Raw genomic sequence first — 25,544 nt, 5'->3', positions numbered from 1 at the left:
CATTGGGTTCGGCACCGTGGCCGTCCGCCTGAATGGCCCTGTAAAGACCCTGGTGCTTGGCGTCCTGGACGACCTCCTGACCCGCTCAGCCAAGCACCTCACCTCGGGTGGCCTGGATAGCCACCAGACTGACCTGAGGGGTGGACTCTGTACCCTCCTCCAGGCCCCCTTCCGCCCACCCTGGGTTGGTGACTTTTTGGTTGTTGTTTGGGGAACGTCTGGGATCCGTTCCTTTAGAGGGGGGGTACTGTCATGGTCTGTGTTTTGGTTTGGGTTGTTTAGTTTTGTTCCATGTTTTCCTGTGTTCCATGTTTGTCGTGTGCTCATTAGGTTGTTGTGTCCACCTGTTCTCGTCTACTTTGTGTTGACCAATCAGCTCTCTCTAGCCACTCGTCTTGTCCAGGTGTTCCTCGTTGTCTCGTCAATTTGTTTGTATTTAGTTCCCTGGTTTCTTTCAGTTCTCGTCGGTTCATTGTCACGTCTTGCCATGTCATAGTCGCCAGTTGTTTTTGTCATAGTCGCCAGTTGTTTTTGTCATAGTCGCCTGTTGTTTTATCATTGTGATTAAATATTATTATTTTGAGATTCCCGCACTCCGGCCTTGCCTCCCTGCTTCCCTGCAATTGGGTCCACCATGTTCTTGCCTTGCGTTCCTCGCCGTCGCCCTAACCATGTTCATGACATCAATAAGCGTTTGGGAACTGAGGACACTAACAGGGTAGTTTGAAATACTTCTCCTGCTTACTTTTCAATTTTTTTATTTAATCATTCTGATGTTTATTGAAAATGCAGCTAGACAGAAAAGGGTTTTAGGGGACAGACCAAGGGACAGTCCAGACAAGGGAAATAGGGGTGTGAACCACAGCAGAACAATAGTTAGACAGTCTAGATATTTGACTATAAGTAATGTTACAAAGTCAAATTGTGTTCTTATTTGTGGACTAGGGGGACACCCGGTGAGGACGTGCAACAGCTAACTAATAGGACAAGATGAGAAAGGACAGAAAAGGCCAGAGCAGGACAGGATGTGGAAAATGAGTAAGGCAGTGCTACTGATGAGTGGTGCGGTGGGATGCTTTTATAGTGTCTAAACACCTGTAGGAACCTATGAGTTGATATCTTAATACAACCTGTGTTATTGTTAATTGTCCCAGCACATGCATGTTAGTTAACTGGTGTTGTGCATTTCTGTGCCGCCACATCGAGGAAGGGGGACCCAGCCAGGGGGACGCCACCAACTCCCCAGGAACCATGGTGGTTCCCCAGCTCAACTGAAGCACCCCGAGTCCCCAAGGGAGGGGCAAGGGTACTGGACCATCTGCAAACCACCCACCCACCAAGCACGCCCCACCGCTGCCACCCAGGGAGAGCATGGGGGCCCGAACCGCCTACAGGGCCCAAAACAGGAGCCAGCTACAACCCGAAAAGGTCACAGCCCACCAAAAGCCAGCCCATGTTAAGCACCTGCCGCGAGCAATGATGGGCGAGGGCGCCAGGAGAGGGGAGAAAAAGGCGGATACCCAAGGGTGGGAGTGGGAGGGAATGTGAATACCCACCTCCCACCCTATTACTATGGATACCAGCTCCCCAACTGGCAACCATTGTCCCTGAACAGTGGTCATGTGTGGTGGGGTGTCCATCCATTCATCCATTTTCTGTACCGTGTATCCTCACTAGGATCGCGGGCGTGCTGGAGCCTATCCCAGCTATCTTTGTGCGAGAGGCGGTGTCCACCCTGAACTGGTTGCCAGCCAATCGCAGGGCACATATAAACAACCATTCACACTCACATTCACACCTACGGGCAATTTAGAGTCTTCAGTCAACCTACCATGCATGTTTTTGGGATGCGGGAGGAAACTGGAGTACCCAAAGAAAACCCACGCAGGCACGGGGAGAACATGCAAACTCCACATAGGCGGGTCCTGGATTTGAACCCCAGTCCTCAGAACCGTGAGGCAGATGTAGACTGGTAGGGATGAGGCAAGACGGACACGGGGCAGTTATGACCCACATCCCGTCACCCCCATCCAGACAAACCAGCTCCCCAAGGATGTGTAAATGTATGTGGTGCATTAAAAATCAGTGGGGTAAAGGCAAGGCTGGCCAGTGAACAGGCTGGATTGTAGGAACACCTGGCCGAGTGTCCTCCCCAGCCCGACACTGCCCTCCCCCCATTGACGGTTGTATGATGCATTAAAACTGGAGGAGGGCAACACAGACAAACCCCGACTCAAGAGGAAAAGAGGAAAATAGGCCCAGCATCCCCAGAGGCGCACACCACAGATCCGGAGCCAGAAGGATAGGGGTTCAAGTACATGCAAGTGACCCTATGGTGTGCACAGGAGTCTAAGATGAGAAGATATGATTTGGTCACAATATGTTACATTTACATTACACATTACATAACATTTCTGCATGACATTCTTTCCAAGACAGACAAGAATCAAGGTTCTAGGTTTGCCATTTTAATGAAAGGTGACAGTTTTTCTTAAAAATTTGGTTATTACATTTAGCAGAGATATTTTCTAACCTTATATACATGGAAAAGGATAATGCAGCCCGAGTCAGTGCAAACTGTAGGCCGGTCCCAAGTCCGGATAAATGCAGAGGGTTGCGTCAGGAAGGGCATCCGGCTTAAAACTTTGCCAAACAAATATGAGCGTTCATCCAAAGAATTCCATACCGGATCGGTCGTGGCCCGGGTTTACAACTTGCAGGGCGCCGTTGGAAATTCAGCTACTGTGGGTCGAAGTCAAAGAAGAAGAAGAAGAGGTGGAAAGCGGGTTCTTCGGCAGAAAGAGAAGAGGAAAGCACAGAGCCTAGAACTGAATGTGGGGACTTTGAACGTTGGGACTATGACAGGAAAATCTCGGGAGTTGGTTGACATGATGATTAGGAGAAAGGTTGATATATTGTGTGTCCAGGAGAGCAGGTGGAAAGGCAGTAAGGCTAGAAGTTTAGGGGCAGGGTTTAAATTATTTTCCCATGGTGTAGATGGGAAGAGAAATGGAGTTGGGGTTATTTTAAAAGAAGAGTTGGCTAAGAATGTCTTGGAGGTGAAAAGAGTATCAGATCGAGTGATGAGGCTGAAACTTGAAATTGAGGTTGTTATGTGTAATGTGATTAGTGGCTATGCCCCACAGGTAGGATGCGACCTAGAGGTGAAAGAGAAATTCTTGAAGGAGCTAGACGAAGTAGTTCTGAGCATCCCAGACAGAGAGAGAGTCGTAATTGGTGCAGATTGTAATGGACATGTTGGTGAAGGAAATAGGGGTGATGAAGAAGTGATGGGTAAGTACAGCATCCAGGAAAGGAACTTGGAGGGACAGATGGTGGTAGACTTTGCAATAAGGATGCAAATGGCTGTAGTGAACACTTTTTTCCAGAAGAGGCATGAACATAGGGTGACCTACAAGAGCGGCGGTAGAAGCACGCAGGTGGATGACATCTTGTGAAGACGATGTAATCTGAAGGAGGTTACCAACTGTAAGGTAGTGGTAGGGGAGATTGTGGATAGACAGCATAGGATGGTGGTGTGTAAGATGACTCTGGTGGTGGAGAGGAATATTAGGAAGACAAAGGCTGAGAAGAGAACCATGTGGTGGAAGCTGAGACAGGACGAGTGTTGTGCAGCTTTTCGGGAAGAGGTGAGACAGGCTCTCGGTGGACAGGAGGAGCTTCCAGAAGACTGGACCACTGCAGCCAAGGTGATCAGAGAGGCAGGCAGGAGAGTAATTGGTGTACCTTCTGGCAGGAAAGGAGAGAAGGAGACTTGGTGGTGGAACCTCACAGTACAGGAAATCATACAAGGAAAAAGGTTAGCTAAGAAGTGGGACACTGAGAGGACCGAGGAGAGGCGAAAGGAATACATTGAGATGCGACATAGGGCAAAAGTAGAGGTGGAAAAGGCCAAACAAGAGGCATATGATGACATGTATGCCAGGTTGGACACTAAAGAAGGAGAAAACGATCTATACAGGCTGGCCAGACAGAGGGATAGAGATGGGAAGGATGTGCAGCAGGTTAGGGTGATTAAGGATAGAGATGGAAATATGTTGACTGGTACCAGCAGTGTGCTAGCTCGATGGAAAGAATACTTCGAGGAGTTGATGAATGAGGAAAATGAGAGAGACGGGAGAGTAGAAGAGGCAAGTGTGGTTGACCAGGAAGTGGCAATGATTAGTAAGGGGGAGGTTAGAAACGCATTAAAGAGGATGAAAAATGGAAAGGCAGTTGGTCCTGATGACATTCCTGTGGAGGTATGGAAGCATCTAGGAGAGGTGGCTGTGGAGTTTTTGACCAGCTTGTTCAATAGAATTCTAGTGCGTGAGAAGATGCCTGAGGAATGGAGGAAAAGTGTACTGGTGCCCATTTTTAAGAACAAAGGTGATGTGCAGAGCTGTGGCAACTATAGAGGAATAAAGTTGATGAGCCACACAATGAAGTTATGGGAAAGAGTAGTGGAGGCTAGACTCAGGACAGAAGTGAGTATTTGCGAGCAACAGTATGGTTTCATGGCTAGAAAGAGTACCACAGATGCATTATTTGCCTTGAGGATGTTGTTGAAAAAGTACAGAGAAGGTCAGAAGGAGCTACATTGTGTCTTTGTAGATCTAGAGAAAGCCTATGACAGAGTACACAGTGGTACTGCATGCGGAAGTCTGGAGTGGCAGAGAAGTATGTTAGAATAATACAGGACATGTACGAGGGCAGCAGAACAGCGGTGAGGTGTGCTGTAGGTGACAGACGAATTTAAGGTGGACGTGGGACTGCATCAGGGATCAGCCCTGAGCCCCTTCCTTTTTGCAGTGGTGATGGATAGGCTGACAGATGAGGTTAGACTGGAATCCCCGTGGACCATGATGTTTGCAGATGACATTGTGATCTGCAGTGAAAGCAGGGAGCAGCTGGAGGAACAGTTAGAAAGATGGAGGCATGCACTGGAAAGAAGAGGAATGAAGATTAGCCGAAGTAAAACAGAATATATGTGCATGAATGAGAGGGGTGGTGGGGAAAGAATGAGGCTACAGAGAGAAGAGATAGCAAGGGTGGAGGACTCTAAATACTTGGGGTCAACCGTCCAGAGCAATGGTGAGTGTGGTCAGGAAGTGAAGAAACGGGTCCAAGCAGGTTGGAACGGGTGGAGGAAGGTGTCAGGTGTGTTATGTGACAGAAGAGTCTCTGCTAGGATGAAGGGCAAAGTTTATAAAACAGTGGTGAGGCCAGCCATGATGTATGGATTAGAGACAGTGGCACTGAAGAGACAACAGGAAGCAGAGTTGGAGGTGGCGGAAATAAAGATGTTGAGGTTCGCTCTCGGAGTGACCAGGTTGGATAAAATTAGAAATGAGCTCATCAGAGGGACAGCCGAGGTTCGATGTTTTGGAGACAAAGTTAGAGAGAGCAGACTTCGATGGTTTGGACACATCCAGAGGAGAGATAGTGAGTATATTGGTTAGAAGGATGATGAGGATGGAGCAGCCAGGCAAGAGAGTTAGAGGAAGACCAAAGAGAAGGTTGATGGATGTCGTGAGGGAAGACATAATGGCAGTTGGTGTTCGAGAGGAGGATGCAGGAGATAGGCTCTCATGGAAAAGGATGACGCGCTGTGGCGACCCCTAACGGGACAAGCCGAAAGGAAAAGAAGATTTTCTAACCTTTTATACTCTATGACAAGATTTTGCCATTGGTTAATGTTGATAGCTTGTTAATCGTTCCAGTTTAAACAATATTGTTTTTTTAGCGATTGCTAAAATTAAAAGTATTGGTTGAGCATGTTTATTTGGAAGGTCAATACCTTTTAAATCACCCAATAGCCAAAGATTGGGAGAAATTGGAATCTTACAGTTCAAAACTGAGGAAAGTTTCTGTATATCGAGTGACCAGAAGCGCTGTATGGGTGTACAATGCCAAAGAGCATGAAAGTGTCTGGAGTGTTTTCAGTACAGTGAGTGCATATGTTTGATTTTGAATAGCCCATTTAATGCATATTGTATTGTGTAATGCTTTGTTGTTGGCCTTTGAAAAAAAGATTTACATAAAAAAGAAAGGTAGTTGGCGATAGATGAATAGAAGATGGAGAGAATTCATGTTATCTATTTAAATACAAAACAACCAAATACCACTGATGTCTTTTCTCGCAAATTTGATTTCTCGTGTTTATATTATTAAAGTTTGTCTATTCCAGATTCAGTGTTTAAGACAAATTTAAGTTTGTTGTCTTATGATAAACTTTAACGCTACATTTCTGAAGAGAAGGGAAACATGCACGATGTCCCAATTTTTTATTTTGGCCAACCGTGAATTTGAGTTTGACACCCCTGGCTTAATGTGTGATCTATGGAGTACTTTAAACTGGATTAACTGTAAATTATTTTTTTTTTTCATTGAGAATGTTTTTCTGCAGATTTGCGCCCTGCATTCATTGTCAATAGACACCGAGAGGTCTTTTCCCCATTTTGCGATTGGTAAATGTATTGAGATGGTGTGGTGAGCAACTGGTTAGCACATCTGCCTCACAGTACCGAGGACCCGGGTTCAAATCCGGCCTCGCCTGTGTGGAATTTGCATGTTCTCCCTGTGCCTGCGTGGGTTTTATCAAGGTACTCCGGTTTCCTCCCACACCCCCAAAAAACATGCCTGGTAAGTTAATTGAGGACTCTAAATTGCCCGTAGGTGTGAATGTGAGTGCAAATGGCTGTTTGCTTATATGTGCCCTGCGATTGGCTGGCGACCAGTTCAGGGTGTACCTCGCCTCTCGCCCAAAGATAGCTGGCATAGGCTCCGACACGCCCGTGATCCTAGTGGGGATAAGTGGTATGGGAATTCAATGAATGATGAATAAATGTATAGAAATGGTCCTTGAGATTATTTGTATACTTTTGAAAGGAGTTTTATGTTTTGTGGGAGTAGTTCCACTATTTTCTGAACAAAAGCGGGTGGTTCTAAAGTATTCACAAATCTTTTTAGGAATGCTGTTCTTACTTCAAAGTATTGAAGGAAGTTACCACCTCTAATTTGAAATTCTTGGAATAAGCTTTCACACGACATGAATGCATTATTTTTGAATAAGTGATGAAGGCGGTCAATTCCACTTTGTTCCCATGTGCTGCAGAAAAGGGGTAGTTTGTTAATCTCAAAATCGGGATTGTGGGATTGGGGAGGAATGACACAGAGTTTCAATGGGAGACAGGTCTGGGGCCTCACTTATCAACGCTGCGTATGCACAAAATGGGGCCTGAAATATATGTACGCAAAGTTATGTGACCTATCAAAAAAATAAAAATAAACGATGGGAAAAAGTGCGTACATGTCCGGAAATTCTAACCCATCCGTAGGGGGAAGCACATTTTGGAGACACGAGGTGACGAATAGAAGCTGTGCCTCTCACACGTCCAGTTTCAATATCAAACGTTAATATTGATTAGACTTTGCCCTTTGTGTATGAAGTTGTTGTCTGGCCCTTTTTAATAATGATACTTATGCCTTCAGAGAGTCTCTAAGCAGCTCTCTGTGTTTTGTTTCTAAATACATAAAATATGTTTGAAGATAAGTGTTGAAAACATATGCAAAGACATAATACAGTGCTGAATTGTTGAGATATAGCTTAATCATCTTTTTCACCGTTTTAATTTTCCTGATTTTGTGAGTGGGACTAAAACATCACAAGGCTGGTTGTATACTTTCTAGCGGGAGTACCCTCCCCCACTATAAAAGTACAAAGTGATGTCATTTCGTTTGAATTACTGTAGCTGTGCTTAGCTTCCATAACCAGGCCCATTTACCACTTCAGCGTGCAGTCAGCAAGCTAAAGAGGGGTACACTTCGAAAATGCCTCTTCGCTGGATGCCTCAATTTACAGAACAGCTTGTGATGCTTTTAAGCTCCCAAAAAATGAGGAGATAAAAAAAAAAAAAGCGATAGATTGACTTTTTAAACACACACACACGCAGATGGTGAGCTGAACATCAACACCACCACCCAACTCTGTCGTGCGCATTTTACAACAGATAATTTTGTAAACATTCACCACATGGCTTCGTGGGTAACTTGACACTCGTGAATGGCGCTGTGCCGACCTGGGCTTCCTCCTACTGTCCCGCTGCCGTCAGGTGCCGTGTTCGGCTGTGACATTATGTCACCAACAATGAGGGTAAGTCGACTTGTGTGCTTATTTTTATGATTATAGTCCACAATAACCATTCAGTTTTAAAGTTGAGCCTCCTAACGTGATTTTACATCGTATAAGCTATCAGCCCCTCAGTATGTTTGATTCCTTTTGGCACATTCATTGGACACGCCCACAGCGTCTGAGAGCTGAGAGGAGGCCCTTATTATTCAAGTTTTGAAGCCGGATTTTACACAGCATACTTAGTGATTTTTTTTTTTTATTCATTCAAATTCGTTAGGTTTGTTAACATTACTTTTCTCTGTGGTGTGTCAAATTTGCATGGCATTTTTGGGGCCTGTTTAAGTGCCTCTTTAAATTGCCCTCGGGGATAAATCTGATGAAAAGTTAAATTGGCGTCCGGTGATGTGGCGGGCACACTTATTTTTAATGGCATCTACTTTTAAATCTGACCTTTTTAAAATTTCCTCTACAGTCCTTCCTGTTGCACTCACTGCGTTCACTGCAGCAGTGACCTCCTGCCACTCGCTGTGTTTCCTTTTGTTGTTGTGGCGCCAAAGCCACCCTCCTCGCCTCCACCGCACCGATAAGCATGTTGAAATTTATTTTTTCCGAATTGTTTCTGCCGTTGGCATAATTTCACCCTTCACAATACATTATCCAGTCTCATTTATAATCATCTGATTTAGTTTGTATGATTTTATTGCAGTATCAAAGTCCGCACTCTTTCCTAAGTGGAACTGTGACAAGGAATATTCCCGACAGGTGTAATGAAATAATTCCCAACAGGTGTGCGTAATATGCGTATTGATTCCAACTTGGCATTTGGCCTGTGGCGTGCGCAGGGGAGCCGAGGGGGGGATGGCTGCATCCTACCAGCGCTCACTGATCGCTATTCCCAACTGGAAAGGACACATTAAACCACATTAAACTTTGATGTTATTTGTTCACGTGTTGTATTTTATTTGCAATAAAAAATTGAACAGTGCTTTTCGGGTTTTGTCTCTCAGCCATGTCGCTGTCTCGATTTTGCAAATTATGACACGGCACTGAAAAAAAAGTCCTTAATTTTATTATCAGTGGTACATGATTAAAATGTGGTAAAATGACTTAATTTAACCTCCTCAAAAATAATAATATATTCATTCAAATCTAATAGGACTTTTTTCATTTTTTTTTTCAACTTATCAAGGCAAATTCCTTACAGATGTGCCTGTGTACGTAAGCCTGATTTGATAGGATTTCGGTCATACGCCATTTTCAGCTTTTGTGAGTACACTTTTAGTAAGAATCCGATGCACCTTTTGATAGGTGAGGCCCCTGCACTGCTGGCAGGCCACTCTAGTACTCACACTGTTTTACAATGAGGCCAATCTGTTGTAACACTTGCAGAATGTGGCCCAGCACCATCTTGGTGAAATACTAAGCAGGGGCGTCTCTAAAAAAAAAGACATTACTTGGATGGCAACATATGTTGTTCCAAAACCTGTATGTACCACATCGATGATGCCTTCACAGATGTGCAAAGTACCTATGCAAAGCACTACCACACCCCCATACCATCACAGTTACTGGCTTTTGAACTTTGCGCTGATAACAATCCGGATGGTCCTTTTTCCTCTTCGGTCCGGAGGAGATGATGGTCATAATTTCCAAAAACAATTTGAAATGTGGACTCATCAGACCACAGCACACTTTTCTACTTTGTGTCAGTCCATCTCAGATGAGCTCCGGCCCAGAGAAGCTGGTGTGTTGTTGCTTGTTGTGCTTTTGCTTTGCATGGTAGTGTTTTAACCTACAATTTTAGATATAGTGACGAATTGTATTAAGTGACAATGGTTTTCTGAAGATTCCTGAGCCCAAGTGACATTATCCTTTCCACAATCATGCTGGGTTTTAATGCAGGGCTGAGGGATCGAAGGTCACAGGCATTCGATGATGGTTTAACCCCGGTCCTCAGAACTATGAGGCAAATGTGCTAACCAGTCGTTGATCACTTCTCTTATATTTTAATTGACTGTGCATTCAAAAGAAATATAACATAAAACCAGAAACAACAGTGCGGATGGTTGTTTGTTTGTATGTGCCCTGCGATTGGCTGGCAACCAGTTCAGGGTGTACCCCGCCCCCTGCCCGATGATAGCTGGGATAGGGTCCAGCACGCCCGCGACCCTAGTGAGGAGAAGCGGCTCAGAAAATGGATACATGGATATATATATATATATATATATATATATATATATATATATATATATATATATATATATATGTGTGTGTGTGTATATGTATATATATGTATGTGTGTGTGTGTGTGTGTATATATGTATATATATATACCATTTAAAAACAACATTCTAAGTTCACTTGGGTTATATTTGGCTGATATTTATATTTCTTTGATGATCTTAAACATGGCGGCAATATTTGAGAAGGGGGCCAATACTGTTTCATGGCACTGCAACTATCATTACTTCAGATGTATTTATTTATTTATGTATGTATGTATTTATTTATTTATTTATGTATTCTTTTTTATTAAGAACTGTATTTTCTACCATTTCTTATTTTATTCAAAGATGAGGTGTTTATTGTGTTCCAAGGAAGTAGGGTACATTACCATCGTGGGAGAGGGAAAATGACTGGACCCCAATTTACTGTATATAATCCTGCTCTGAAATGAATTACTTAAAACAAAAAAACTGTTGAGAAACCATTATTTCTGATTTAAAAAACATTTTGAAATTCTCCCATTCTATACGCCTTTTTTCACATTACACAAGCAAATGCAATGCCTTCTTTCTGGTTCCACATGCACTTTCACAGTCTTCTGTCTGCTTGGGAAGTGATAGAAAAACGTTATATGACCTGACATATCATATGATACTACCATTTTGGAAACATTTTATGAACACAGAATACACTAAAAGTAATTTATTATACACGTCATGTCAAGAAAGTATTTGGTCAAAATTGTTTTTTAATACATTGTCAAGACAAGAGCCAAAACAGATGCAAAAATGCAATGCATCACGCGTGGTTAAGAGACAGCTGCCTGTGATTATGCAATACGGCCAGCAGGTGGCTTCGTGTGCACATGAAGCATCAAGAAATGAGCCATTACACGAACCAGTTGGCTGAAGTGTTACAATTCCTCATGAAGCTTCATCTTGCCATCACTACCTAAATTCCTTGCAAATGTATGATGAGAAACGTTGTTCTTAAAATGTTGGACTATTTGGTCATGCAGTTATTCACAAAATGGTGAACCTCACCCCATCTCCCTTGTGAACTACTAAGCCTTTCGGGTATGCTCCTTATATACCTTATCATGACACTCACCTGTTTCCAATAACCCTGTTAACCTGTGAAATGTCCCAAATGGATTTTTTTTCTTTTTTTCCCCCCAGCTTTTTTAATATGTGTTTCAGGCATGAAATTCAAAATGAGAGAATTTTTGCCCAAAAAACAATAAAGTTGATCATTTTGAACATTAACTATCTCGTCTTTATAGTGTATTCCAATGAATATAGTTTGAAAAGTATTTGCAAATCATAGTATTCTCTTTTTATTTACATTTTACACAACGTCCCAACTTCATTGAAATTGGGGTTTGTAGAAAAAAATAAAATTTTCCAGTTTGCTCTCATGCAACATTTGACACTATAAAGTTATAGTTGTTTTTAATGTATGACAGTAGTATTGTAGTTAAATTTGTTATGAACTAATGTTACAAATTTCACATTAGTTCACAGCAACCATTATATTTAATTATTATTAATTTCTCTCACACTATCTATTAAAAGGACGATTTGCAATAAAAAAAAATACTTTTAGTCATTTATGTTTAAGGTGTCTGCATGAACTGACAGTAGAAGATTATTAAAATGCTCTTTTGAAAAATCACCCCTTTCTGGAGGCATCTAATGCCTCTAATTTAATTCTAATTATTATTTTACAACTGGGCACACCGGGACAAGGATAGCCAATCAAAGAGTGTCGTAACAGGAGATGTGACAGAATAGTCTGTCAATCATTTCCACAGCGGTGGAACGTACCGCATCATCTCGCAGAATAGACTATTATAATTTCTTGGCCGGATTATTTAATTAATCCCAGCCATTAATCCTTTTTCCCAGCCATTTTAGACAATTTGAACGATCTTTCAAGGCACACAGAATATTGTGTTTTATGGCTATATAAACATGGCATCCCCCAAAAGAAAGAATAGACTTCCAACTTTCAAATAACAACAAAAAATGTTTGTTTCTACCTTTTTCCGTTCTTTAGCGGTAAAACATAGGTAAATTATACCAAAAATCTAAATTGTATAATGCGCTACTGTCATCTAGTGTCCATTTTGATGGGCATTAAAATTGCTCTCAGGCCTAATCCTTTGGTGAGGAGTGACGTCAGCCCCCTCTGTTGCCTTTGGCGCCAAAAAAAAATGACATAAAACTACGTCTTAGGGATTAGGTGAGTTTTAAAAGACATAAACAGACGAACGTGCTCAAATCAAGACAAATCAAGCTGCTGGCAATCATCTTCTTAACTGGTGTAATGCAGTGATTCTCAAAGTGTGGCATAGCTCAGCACCAAAGTGAGGATAAGCAGAAAATGGATGGATGGCTGCATGGATATTTAAACGCAACGCTAATGGTTAAACTGCACAATGTTACAGTAGTTTCCAGTTATATTAAATATACTTTTTAGGAAATTTTTTTTTCATCCATTTCCATTTTTGATGAACAATTAGGCCGACTAGGCTACTGTAGATTAATGTTGGTCATTATGTTGGTCCATGGAGAGCTAAGTGTTTTTTTAAAGTGGTACTTGGTGTAAAAAGTTTGAGAACCACTAGTGTACTGCAGTCACCAACATGCAGGTGCCGTGCACAAGAACCCAAGAGTTACTCATCGCCGTGCACGGGACAAAATGTTACTAAGCACAATGTCATGAGTGTGTTTGCATCTCAGTGCTCAGCACCTGTCTGAGGATGAAGCTAGTCGAGGTGGTGCTGCCGTCAGACCTCTTCAGGCGGCTTCTCCTTGAGTAAGTCCCCCGGTTCACCTGGACCAAGCATAGGCAGCAAAAAAGAAAACCAGAAAGCCACATTATTATAAACGCATGACTCAAATTGTCCATCTTATCTATTTTTATACCATTAATATACTAATATTACTATATAAATATAATCCATCAATTTGCTGAACTGCTTATCCTCACAATAATATTAATATTAACATATAATATTTTTTATACCATTATACATTAATGTGTTCAGGGCAGGGGAGTTCTATCCAAGCAAGGTGAGAAGAGGGGTAGACCCTAAACTGATCCTCAGTCAGTCACAGGACTGACATATCAACAAACAACAATTCACATTTACTTACCGTAGAGTCTTAAATCAACCAAAGAAAAGTTATAAAAAGACAGTTCATATTGAGCAGGAACACAATTAATAAAAAAATAAATAAAAAAAAAAAGAGAGAGAGAGAGAGGTACTTCACAAAATGGTGGCCTAGAGGTTAACACATATACCACACAGTTCTGAGGCCCGGCCATTTTTTGCTTGGCATAATCGCTGTTGACCCAAAACTCAGGGGAAAAAAATGGCAAACTAGTCTGTTTGAATTGCAAATTAGGGGCTGACCCCACCATGCCCCCTGATTAAAGGAGCTATATTGTCCACTATATTTCACTAAGAAGTTCTCTTAATATATTTTTTTTTGCTCACAAAAATGAAACTGGCAGTCATTTCCAATAATATCAATCAATGTAGCAGTTATTGGTAAATAAATAATTGCCCTGGGACCGCCCCTTTTTCATCGCCAAAATCGATACGTCTTGGTGTGATGTCAGCGACGGAGCTGCAGGCCAAATTCGCTGCGTCGCCGTTGTGAACAAAGGAATGCAGTATAATATTAAGTGGCAGAATTTACTCATATTTTATATATTGTCCCTGTTGGATGGAGTCCGCCCACCTCCAAAATGACAACTTTTCAGGAAAAAACAAAAAGACATCTTGCTTGAGTTTCCCAAAAACTCTTTGTTCAAATTGATATTATACCTTATATCGCTATCAAAAACTGTTGAACACTCACATCAACGCAACAGCACTCCAAAATTATGTTCAATCGCTAATTTATTCCATCCATCCATCCATCCATTTTCTGAGCCGCTTCTCCTCACTAGGGTCGCGGGCGTGCTGGAGCCTATCCCAGCTGTCATCGGGCAGGAGGCGGGGTACACCCTGAACTGGTTGCCAGCCAATCGCAGGACACATACAAACAAACAACCAGTCGCACTCACAGTCACACCTACGGGCAATTTAGAGTCTCCAATTAATGCATGTTTTTGGGATGTGGGAGGAAACCGGAGTGACCTGAGAAAACCCACGCAGGCACGGGTGGAGAACGTGCAAACTCCACACAGGCGGGGCCGGGGATTGAACCCGGGACCTCAGAACTGTGAGGCTGACGCTCTAACCAGTCCATCACCGTTCCGCACACTAATTTATTATGTTACAAAATTGCAAATTTACTCCCCAGTTATTAATTCAAACAAACAGCGCTGTGCTGGCTGGTGTTTACAATGTTGAAAGCTGTGCCCATCAAAGTCTGCCACGGTCACATGACTCCACCACTATACAATAAGCCTTTGAAAGAAAACACCTGTGTCACATCGTCTTCTCAATGTTTTTTTAAAGCGGCACTCAGCAAATATCTGTGTTTTGTTTTTAAATACATTAAATATGTTTGAAGATAAGTGCTGAAAACATATGCAAAAACTTATAACAATATAGTGCTGAATTGTTGAGATATAGCTTAAGCATTTTTTTCACCGTTTGAATTTTCCTGATTTTGTGGGTGGGGCGAAAACACAGTTTTGTAAACTGTCGCCAGAGACAACATGGGTAACTTGACACTCGTGAATGGGGCAGTGCCGACTGTCTAACTACCTGGGCTTCCTCCTTCTGTCCCGCTGTCGTCAGGTGCTGTGACGTTATGTCACCAACACTGAGGGTAAGTTATTTATAGTCCGCAATAACCATTCAGTTTTGAAGTTGAACCTCAACGTGATTTTACATCGTATAAGCTATCACCCCCTCAGTATGTTTGACTCCATTTGGCGCATTCATTCGACACGCCCACAGCGTCTGAGAGCTGACAGAGGTCCCTTATTATTATTAAGTTTTGAAGCCTGATTTTATATACTTAGCAATTGTTTTAATTCACTCAAAATTGGCAGGCATGTTAACATTACTCTTCTCTGTGGTGTGTCGAATTTATATGACATATTTCGTTTAGTGCCACTTTAATGGTGAGCGATGCAACCAATACAACATTTGGCTTCAAAACCTGTGTATGTACTTTAGGCGGAAATGAATATGCATGCACTTACCTCATGTGTTGCCTTCCTTCTGCAACGATGCATTACAGTAACAAAAGCCCACTCAAATGTATCTACGCTCACTATTTTCACTCATTATTGTAAAAAAAAAAAAAAAACACACATAAAACATCCAAACGTACAATACAGGCGCCAATTACACTGTAGAACACGTACTAGTTTAATGAGGAAATGTCCTCCTCTTCTGCCACTGACATCACACACAGGCTGATGTGTTGTTTACGACCAAAATGTGGGTGTGGGAAAATATGGCTGAAAATCAAATACTGTATGTCATCAGAAAACAAGCCTAAAATCACAACTGAGTCTATTTTGGGGGGATTTCTTTCTGCAGACATGGATTTTAAGTCCAGAATTATGAAAGAAGTGCCAATGTTCACGGCATTAGAGAGGTCCTTTAAGAGTGAAAAGGAACAAAAAGTCAGAGAAGTTCAGTACGTATATAGGCCACTGCTAGCATATTTGCCATACAGTCGAGAGTTTTTAGGTTCGAATCTCAGCACAGGCCTTCTTGTGTGGAGTATCATAGTTGTCTCTCTTCCCTTGCGTAGGATATCTCCAGGTAGTGCAGCTTCTGTCCACATTCCAAAAACATGCATGTTAACCTTATTGCAGACTCTAAATTGTTCCTAAGTGTGAATGCTTCTTTTTCTGTATGGGCCATGCGATTGGCTGGCGACCAGACTAGGGTGTGCCACAGAAAGGCAAATGTGCTGCAAATGGCCATATGCTGTAAATGCAGGAATGGCAAAAAACAAAAAACACACAAGCACATCAAACAACACAAAAGAAGAATGCTGCAAGATAAAAATGAATGTGTGAATGTGCAGCATTTCTCTCTTGTAGTTGTTTTGGGATTTTTGTGTTTTTTTTTGTGTTTAGAGCATTTTTCCTCTGCAGTTGTTTTCTGTGATTTGAGCATTTTTGTGATTGCAGATTTTTTAAAATCTTGCAGCATTTTTCTTTTGCTTTTGTTTCATGTGCTTGTGTATTTTTCGTCTTGTGTCTATGCAGCCTATGGCCGTTTGCAGCGCATTTGCCCCCGTCGGCGACTGTAAACCTCGCTTTTTACCCAAAGTCAGCAAGGATAGATTTTAGATTGTGGTTTTTGTTTAAGATGAACCCCCTCTTCTTGATGCCTAACTATACAAACCTTTGAATGAGACAAAATTGCACAGAAATCACAATTTCCCCAAAATATGGCTGATTGCCTGTTAATTTTATTGTTGCATTTGTGAAGCAAAAATCAGGCTGAGTCCAGCCATGGACAATTCGAAGGATCCAAATACCATGTTTCAAGAACACTGCGTACGCCACTGCCCGAAGGTGCTATACAATAGTGTTGTTAGATGCAGCCATGGAGGGAGAGCACCCACATGCACCTGTAAGTTGGATCAAAATACTATGCCAAGATGAGACCTTAGGTTTTATTTGATAAATTCAATACATTTTTTTGCTTTATAATTTTGTGTTTTACTCCTTACAGCTCCCTCACTGCTTCCTCTCTTTGTCACACCCGAATAAATCCCATAGATAACAACGGACTTCCACTCTAGAGAGCATAATTAATTATCTGCCAGTGATTTGTCCCATTTCTGTCCATGTCTCCAGAGTGAACGACAATGTCAGAGAAGTCAAGGCCCACTTCTCTCAATGTCTAAAACAAGGCCATTCATCTGGGTCACCATCTCGCTCTGTCGCCAAATGCATGCCAAGAAAAGCCAAAAAGAGAGAGGTCTCTAAATAACCTCCTATTATAATAAGATGGGAGTTCTATTTAAGAGCTTTTGTGCAGCAATCCGACATTGTTTTCACTTATAAGAACTGTACAATTGCTATAGTTTGAAAAAAGGGTGACGGGCAAACTGAAAGGCAATAATCTGAAAAATGAGTAAAACATTTATACAATATAGTAAAAAGGTTCCCATGGAAAAGCTGTTATTCTTTGCTGCAACAAGTTTTCATCAGACAATATCATGTATAAACTGTCATAACAAACAAAATGAGAAGAAATGGAATTTCAGTGCATGTTAAGCAATTTAAAGGAGATACCTGGAATATGGGCGCTTGGATGCCCTCACCAATCTTGTTCCGTATGTAGATGTGTCGGGACATTTCAGCCAGGACATCGGTCCAGACTGCTGGCTGCTCCGGTGCGGCCCAGCGGAGGGGTGACGGCTTGCAGGCTGTGTGCTCCAGCTTCACACCACGCAGCGGGACATGGGCGCTCGCTGTCTAATCTGCTCTGCTGCGTGGACACAGGTGCTCCTGCTGCTGCTGTTGTGGGCCTGGAGGCTTGTGATGAGGATGAGAATGATGACAATAATGATGATGGTGAGGATTGTGATGCACGCCCACTCATAAGCAGATGGGCCTGAGTGATGGATGAGGGAGGGGGGGTCTTTATTTAGCCTGCGGCAAGGGATAATTGTGGGCTATTTTAGACATTACAAGAGTTATTCCAGGCCCACCCGAGAAACGGGTCCATTTGGAATAATGTACAAGGTGATCCAAAAGATTTGACATCGTTTTGAAACAAATCTGAGTAAATACATATCCAGGGTATACAGAATTAAATAGGCTTAATGTTAAAAGAGGGGGTGGGGGGGGGGGGGGGGAATCATATAACAAAATGCTATAAAAAATGTATAAACAATTTTCACAAAGCTTCACAAAGGTTCACATGACACATATACTGTATTCCATTTTGCCTTGCTTGCCCTGCTTTTCCAGTTGCTGTGTTTTTTGTTTTTTTTTAGAATGTCCTCAAAATGCACCCTGCACATTCTTGTTTGACTGTGTTCGAATATATTCTACCACCACACATGCATATTGTACCTTTCTATAGCTAGTGAATGTTATTCTTCACCCTGAAAAAAAGAAGTAAAACATTAAACGTATATTACTTAAGTACAATAAAGGTAGTGGTTGTAACTTTTTACACATCTTGTTAAAAGTGTAAGTGGAGAAATAATTTCTTGAGAGAAGGAATGGTCTTTCGTTGTCTTTATTTTAGGAGCAAAGCAAAAAGATGAACAAGAAAAACACTTGTACCACACAGCAACGCCTCACCAGTGTGAGACCCATTTATAGTGCACAGGTGACAAATTATACAGTTTTACACCCCTGTTGTCTATGTCTGCTATGTCGAGGCATTGTGTGTACGTATCACATAAATTAGTCATGTCACAGCTGTCTTTCTCAAGGCCCGCGGGCCAGATCCGGCCCGCCACATCATTTTATGTGGCTCTTGAAAGCAAATCATGTGCATCATTAATGTTGAGAAGAGATATTGCAACCATTTTTTTGCTACCGATCCCCCTTTTAAAATAAATGTAATAGTTGTTGAACAAACAATTTTCATTAGTTTCTGATTTCAAAACCAGTTATCCATCCATTTGGTTTGTATTTGTCATATTATCGGGTCTTTATGTATAGATTTGTATATGGTTTCACTGTCATAATGACCCTCTGAGGGAAACCATAACTAAGATGTGGCCCAAGACAAAAATGATTTTGACACCCCTGAGATACGTGTTCATAATAAAGTTACACGTACTACAGTATATTAAGGTTATGTGAGGCATATTAAAGCCACATCTGCCCTAACTCACATGTTTATGGAAGCAAAATAATGTGTTGGCATAACAACCAGACATCTGAATAGTGGCCTGTATCGAGGCAGCTGTTACAACATCATCAAAGAAAAATCTATGCAATTACAGTAATAGAATAATGAATATTGCAAATAGTAAATAATAAAATTGCACGAGCAGGAGCGGGTGCTGTTTCAACATTTCTGTACATATAAGTGTGTATTCTCGTATGTTTGTTATCCAGCCCAACACTCAGAAATGTGTACTCGCTGGAGCTAAAACCGTCTCACCAAGGTGGGCGTGATGCACTTTATGTGAAATAATCCAAAGAGGGACTAAAGCAAAGGCTCCGTACTGATTGTCCATGCATCCTCTCCTGCCCGCAGGCAAAGGAGTTCCAAAAAGTTGACAAATAATGTGCTGGGCTCAGATCATGCCTCAGAAATACCATCGGTGCCCCCCTCGCTCCAAGGAGTCAACAGAGCATATATGTCGGCACTGCATTTTTGCTTTCAAGAGGTGCAATTCAACAACATTCAGCACTAAAACAGACGAAGATTCACTCAAGCTACTTACTTATCTGATGATCGACTGTCATGCCATTTTCTCCCTCTTTTGCCTTATTTCTGTGATTATGATATACAGTAGGTCCATTTCGACATGGCCTTGTTCTCTAGTTTTACTTCTATGATGATGGACTACAATAACACACGGAGTTTGAAGCTTGTCTCCACTTATCTCCTGTTCATGTACTCCTGTCATGGATGTTTGTTTATACGTGCTTGCTGTAACCATTTATTCTTTCGCGGATTCATTGACTGTACATTCTTGCTAAGTTACCCTCCACTGTAACACAGCTTCCCGTTAGACTACTGTTAAAGTGTAACATTAGAGAACCGACTTTCTTTTGACTCGTTACTGTACGCTTGACGGAGTCGTTTAGTGTTTTGTTTTAATGTTTTCTCATTGCTTTGCCTGTGTTGATTCAAAGTTAAAGAATAATGCATTTTCTTCACAATTTATTCCTTTTTTTTTTAACTTGTCCTATTCTCTTGCTTGATCATGCAGTACAGTGGATCTATGGGCTTTTTTTTTCTTTCTATACAGGAACAGCTTTGCTGTGGAACAGGGAATTTGATGTACTCCCTCTGTGGTTATTTGTATTGTGATGGATATTTATTGGAAATGCAGTTGCACAGAACAAGGTTTGAGAGGGTACAGGGAAGAAAGCAAAAAACAACAACAGTCTTACCTTTTGGCATTACATGATAGTGCTACGGCTGCAGCGTCCAACTGCTTCTTTTGCTTTGGAACTTCAGTTAGCCTAGCTGATCATGCTGTGGCTGTTGGTTTGTTTCATCTCTCTCTCTCTCTCTCTCTCTCTCTCTCTCTCTCATATCCCCATACCAAACTGGTCAAGGCAAATGGCCGCCCCATACTGAATCGCAGGCCTGTCGGAGGTTTCTTCCTTTGGGGGAGGTTTACCTTGTGTCTGTTGCCACAGTGTTTGCTCATACAACATTCAGTTCATTTCTTAATGTGGGATGACCGTGCTTCTAAACTTGCTCCATATATTAAGTGCTTTGAGATAGAGATTGTTGTGAGTTGGTGCGATATAATTCAAATTGTTTTGACAGCAGACATCTTTCCAAAGAGAGAGCGTTTAAAATGTTGCAGGAATTATGTACAGTGTCGTGAAAAAGTATTGCCCCCGTTCTCAAATTAATGCATTTTTGCATAGTTCCCCCACTTTAATGTTTGAGATCATCAAACAAAAGTAAATATCAGACAAATATAACCCAGGTGAACTTAAAATGCTGTTTTTAAATGGTGATTTCATTTATTAAGGGAAGAAAAAGTTTCAGTTACCTGGCCCTGTGTGAAAAGGTAATGGCCCCCTAAATTTATTAACTGGTTGGGCCATCCTTAGCAGCAACAACTGAAATCAAGCGTTTTCTATCCCTCGCAATGAGTCTTTCACATCTCTGTGGATATATTTTGGCCCACTCTTCCTTGCAGAATTGTTTGAATGCAGCAAAAAAAATTAAGGTCATGCCACTGCATTTCAATTGGATTGAAGTCTGGACTTTGACTTGGCCAATCCGAAACCTTCATTTTGTTTTCTTAAGCCATTCAGATATTTACTTGCTGGTGTGTTTTGGATCGTTATCCTGCTGCAAAACCCAAGAACGCTTCAAACTAATGGCCGAATATTCTCTTCAGGATTTTCTGCTATAGAGCGGAATTCATTGTTCTATCAATCACACAGCAAATTGTCCAGGTCCTGAATGAGAAAAGCAGCCCAAGACCATCACACTACCACCACCATGTTTGACTGTTGGTATGATGTTCTTTTTCTGAAATGCTGTGCTAGATTTAGGCCAGATGTAACGAGACACACACCTTCCAAAAAGATCAACTTTCGTTAGTCCATAAAATATGCTCCCAAAGGTCCTGAGAATCATTCAGATGTTTTTTGCAAACGTAAGACGAGCCTTTGTTTCCTCAACTGTACCCACAGTTAAGTAAACTGTTCCCTCATTTTAGGAAACTGTACCCTCAGTTTAGTAATCTGTTCCCTCAGTTTAGTAAACTATACCCTCAGTTTAGTAATTATTGCATAATAACCCTATCATGACAGCCTTTTATCCCCGACTTGTTTTGACTTTAGTGTGGTCTTTTGTGGCATTTATCGGGCACCAAAGGGGTGCTCAACTAACAAAGGAAACACGCTAGCTAATTGTAGCCGGTCGCTGCTAATACTGCTATGTCAATTATCAACCAATCTATCAGCAAGGGTATTTGTTTGTTTGCAAAATAGAGTGCTGAGTTTTAATTTTGACATTTGGGATCCGATTAATCTGCTTTAATAGACTTGTTTTTTTTTTATAAGGGTTGAAAACAGAATTGGCAAAGGTAAATTCATCTATATTAGATATTTTGATGATGGAAGGTCGAAATCTCTTGTACTTTGATTCAGGCTGCTGAACTCTCTTGTACTTTGATTCAGGCTGCCACTGCGTCCGCCATTACAAGGTTGATGTAATTTTAAAATGTATTAAAATTACAAATATTGAAGCCATAATTTTGTTAACGATTATGATTATGACTGTCGCAAGGTAATGTTCCTTGAAAACATTTTGAAAATATGGAAACTGACAAACTGGCTAAATACTTTTTTGCCCCACTGTATACAGAGCTACAGTATAGACCCCCAGAGATTTGCTAAACTGAGGGAACAGATTACTAAATTTAGGGTAAAATTTACTAAACTGAGAGTACACTTTACTAAATTGAGGGAACAGATGAGTAAACAGAGGGTACACTTTACCTAACTGAGGGTACAGTTTACTAAACTGCGGGTACAGTTTACTAAACTGAGGGTACAAATGAGTAAACTGAGGGTACAGTTTACTGAATTCTCACACCTTGCCATTTGGCACCAGGGGGGCTCTGTAAATTCATGATTTATCTTCAATTTAAAAAATTAAATCACCATTTAAAAACAGCATTTTAAATTCACTTGGGTTATGTTTGTCTGATATTTACATTTGTTTGATGATCGTAAACTTTAAAGTGGGGAAGCTATGCAAAAATATAACAATTTGAGAAGGGGGCCAATACTTTTTCACGTTACTGTATTTGGCATAGTCCCACCATAGTCACACACTAATGGATTTAGGGAAGAGATTGGCACAAAAAACAACATATTCAATTTTTAATCTTATGATTATGAATATTTCCTCATTAATGTTTTGTGTATATTGTAAGTAGGTAAACACCAAACAAACAAACCATGCTACGACACCCTAACAGGAAAAAGTTGAAAATCACTTCTTTCGTAAGATGAAGGCTACAAGCTAATTTGATCCATTTGATAATAGTTGAAGAGGGTTTGCTAATTGTTTGTGCTGAGTAATGCTAACCTCATATAGATTCATTGTTTGTGTTTTCAGCTTTTTATGGCAAGCTACTGGGTGACTATTAAATAAGCGTGTTAATTTGAGTTTATATTTTACACTTACTGTGGATATGTATGTCTTTTTTATAGACATAGCTAATACAACATATGCTGCCATCCAAGCAATGTTACTGCTTATTTCAGCACGACAATGCCAAGCCACATTCTGCATGTGTTACAACACTGTGGTTTCGTAGTACAAGAGTACTAATACTTGACTGGCCTTCCAGCAGTCTAGACCTGTCTCCCATTGAAAATGTGTGCTGCATCAAGAAGCCCAACGGAGACCCCGGACTGTTGTGCAACTCAAGTTGTGCATCACGCAACAATGGGAAAGAATTCCACCTACAAAGTTTCAACAATAAGTGTTCTCAGTTCCTAAATACTTTTTGAGTGTTCCATCCATCCATTCTCAATCCCACTTATAGCCTTATCGTCTATCGCAGCTGACTTCAGGCAAAAGGCAGACTACACCCAGATCTGGTCGTCAGCCAGTTGCAGGGCACATATAGACACGGACAACTACTCATACCATCACTGAGTGGGAATTGAACCCACGTTGCACACACCAGAGTCAGGTGAATGCACCACTACACCATCAGTGACTCTTATTGAGAGTTGTTAAAAGGAAAGGTGACACAGTGGTAAACATGCTTTTTCCCGCTTTTTTGGAATGTTGCAGGCATCAAAATCGAAAACAGTGAATATTTGCAAAAAACAAAGTTTATCAGTTTGAACATTAAATATCTTGTCTTTGTAGTGGCACCCCCTCCTTGAGCCATCACCTTGTCGTGGTGGAGGGGTTTGTGTGTCCCAGTGATCCTAGGATCTAAGTTGTCTGGGGCTTTATGCCCCTGGCAGGGTCACCCATGACAAACAGGTCCTAGGTGAGGGACCAGACAAAGCACGGCTCAAAGACCCCTAATGATGATGACAAACAATGGACTTCGTTTTCCCTTGCCCGGACGCGGGCCACCGGGGCCCCCCACTGGAGCCAGGCCTGGTGGTGGGGCTCGAAGGCGAGCGCCTGGTGGCCAGGCTTGCACCCATGGGGCCCGGCCGGGCACAGCCCGAAAGGGTAACGTGGGTCCCCCTTCCCATGGGCTCACCACCTGTGGGAGGGGCCATAGGGGTCGGGTGCAGTGTGAGCTGGGCGGTGGCCGAAGGCGGGGACCTTGGCGATCCGATCCCCGGCTACAGAAGCTGGCTCTAGGGACGTGGAATGTCACCTCTCTGGCAGGGAAGGAGCCCGAGCTGGTGTGTGAGGTCGAGAAGTTCCGACTCGATATAGTCGGACTCGCCTCCACACACACCTTGGGCTCTGGTACCAGTCCTCTCGAGAGGGGTTGGACTCTCTTCCACTCTGGAGTTGCCCATGGTGAGAGGCGCCGAGCAGGTGTGGGTATACTTATTGCCCCCCGGCTCGGCGCCTGTACGTTGGGGTTCACCCCGGTGGACGAGAGGGTAGCCTCCCTCCGCCTTCGGGTGAGGGGACAGGTCCTGACTGTTGTTTGTGCCTATGCACCAAACAGCAGTTCAGAGTACCCACCCTTTTTGGAGTCCTTGGAGGGGGTGCTGGAGAGTGCTCCCGCTGGGGACTCCATTGTTCTGTTGGGGGACTTCAATGCTCACGTGGGCAATGACAGTGAGACCTGGAAGGGCGTGATTGGGAGGAACGGCCCCCCCGATCAGAACCCGAGCGGTCTTCTGTTATTGGACTTCTGTGCTCGTCACGGATTGTCCATAACGAACACCATGTTCAAGCATAAGGGTGTCCACACGTGCACTTGGCACCAGGACACCCTAGGTCGCAGTTCGATGATCGACTTTGTGGTCGTGTCATCGGACTTGCGGCGGCAGGACACGATGGAGAGACTACATCCTTCGGCTGGCCTGGGAACGCCTCAGGATCCCCCCGGAAGAGCTGGATGAAGTGGCTGGGGAGAGGGAAGTCTGGGCGTCCCTGCTGAAGCTACTGCCCCCGCGACCTGACCCGGATAAGCGGTAGAAAATGGATGGATGTATTGTAGTGGGACCCCCCTCTGCTGAGAAATCGGGTCAACAAGTAAGGAAATGTAATTTAAAATTTGCGGTCACTAAGCGTACTGAAGGGTTCCAAATTTCCGTCAGCATAATAGATTAATATTATTGGAAATGACTGCCTGTTTAATTTTCTTGAGCAAAAAATAGAAAGAATACAGAACTTGTTAGTGAAATATAGACCATCTGGACGCAATAGGTCTTTTAGGGTTAGTCCATTTATCTGCATTAGTTCACAGGGCAGATCAGATACATCTAATATGGCAGACATACTAACATTGCAGCAATTAGCCAACCCACTCAAGGTGGGGTCTGTGTATGGTATATGATGTCTATGGGACATAATATGGAATACTGTACTGTGGTCTACTTATATTTGTGGTTGTACAATAGAACTGAATGAGTA

The 25,544-nt window shown here is 42.2% G+C and overlaps 1 protein-coding gene across 2 annotated transcripts in view; it reads right to left on the bottom strand.

The window, feature by feature from the left end:
• Positions 1-17,727, bottom strand: part of LOC133490252 (voltage-dependent L-type calcium channel subunit beta-4-like) — a 34,990-nt gene extending 17,263 nt beyond the window's left edge. For both annotated transcript variants that reach the window (XM_061800090.1, XM_061800100.1), the window contains exons 1-2: positions 17,594-17,727; positions 13,115-13,198 (exon numbers count right to left, since the gene is read on the bottom strand). In XM_061800090.1, coding sequence (XP_061656074.1) covers positions 13,115-13,198; positions 17,594-17,656 — 147 coding nt within the window. In that variant the 5' untranslated portion in view covers positions 17,657-17,727. The remainder of the gene's footprint in view (positions 1-13,114; positions 13,199-17,593) is intronic.
• Between the last annotated feature and the right edge of the window lie 7,817 nt (positions 17,728-25,544).

The sequence above is a fragment of the Phyllopteryx taeniolatus genome, chromosome 1 (genome assembly GCF_024500385.1).
Source record: "Phyllopteryx taeniolatus isolate TA_2022b chromosome 1, UOR_Ptae_1.2, whole genome shotgun sequence".
Classification (NCBI taxonomy): domain Eukaryota; kingdom Metazoa; phylum Chordata; class Actinopteri; order Syngnathiformes; family Syngnathidae; genus Phyllopteryx; species Phyllopteryx taeniolatus.
Note: the sequence above shows the minus strand (reverse complement) of the source record. Positions and strands in the feature narration are given on the sequence as shown.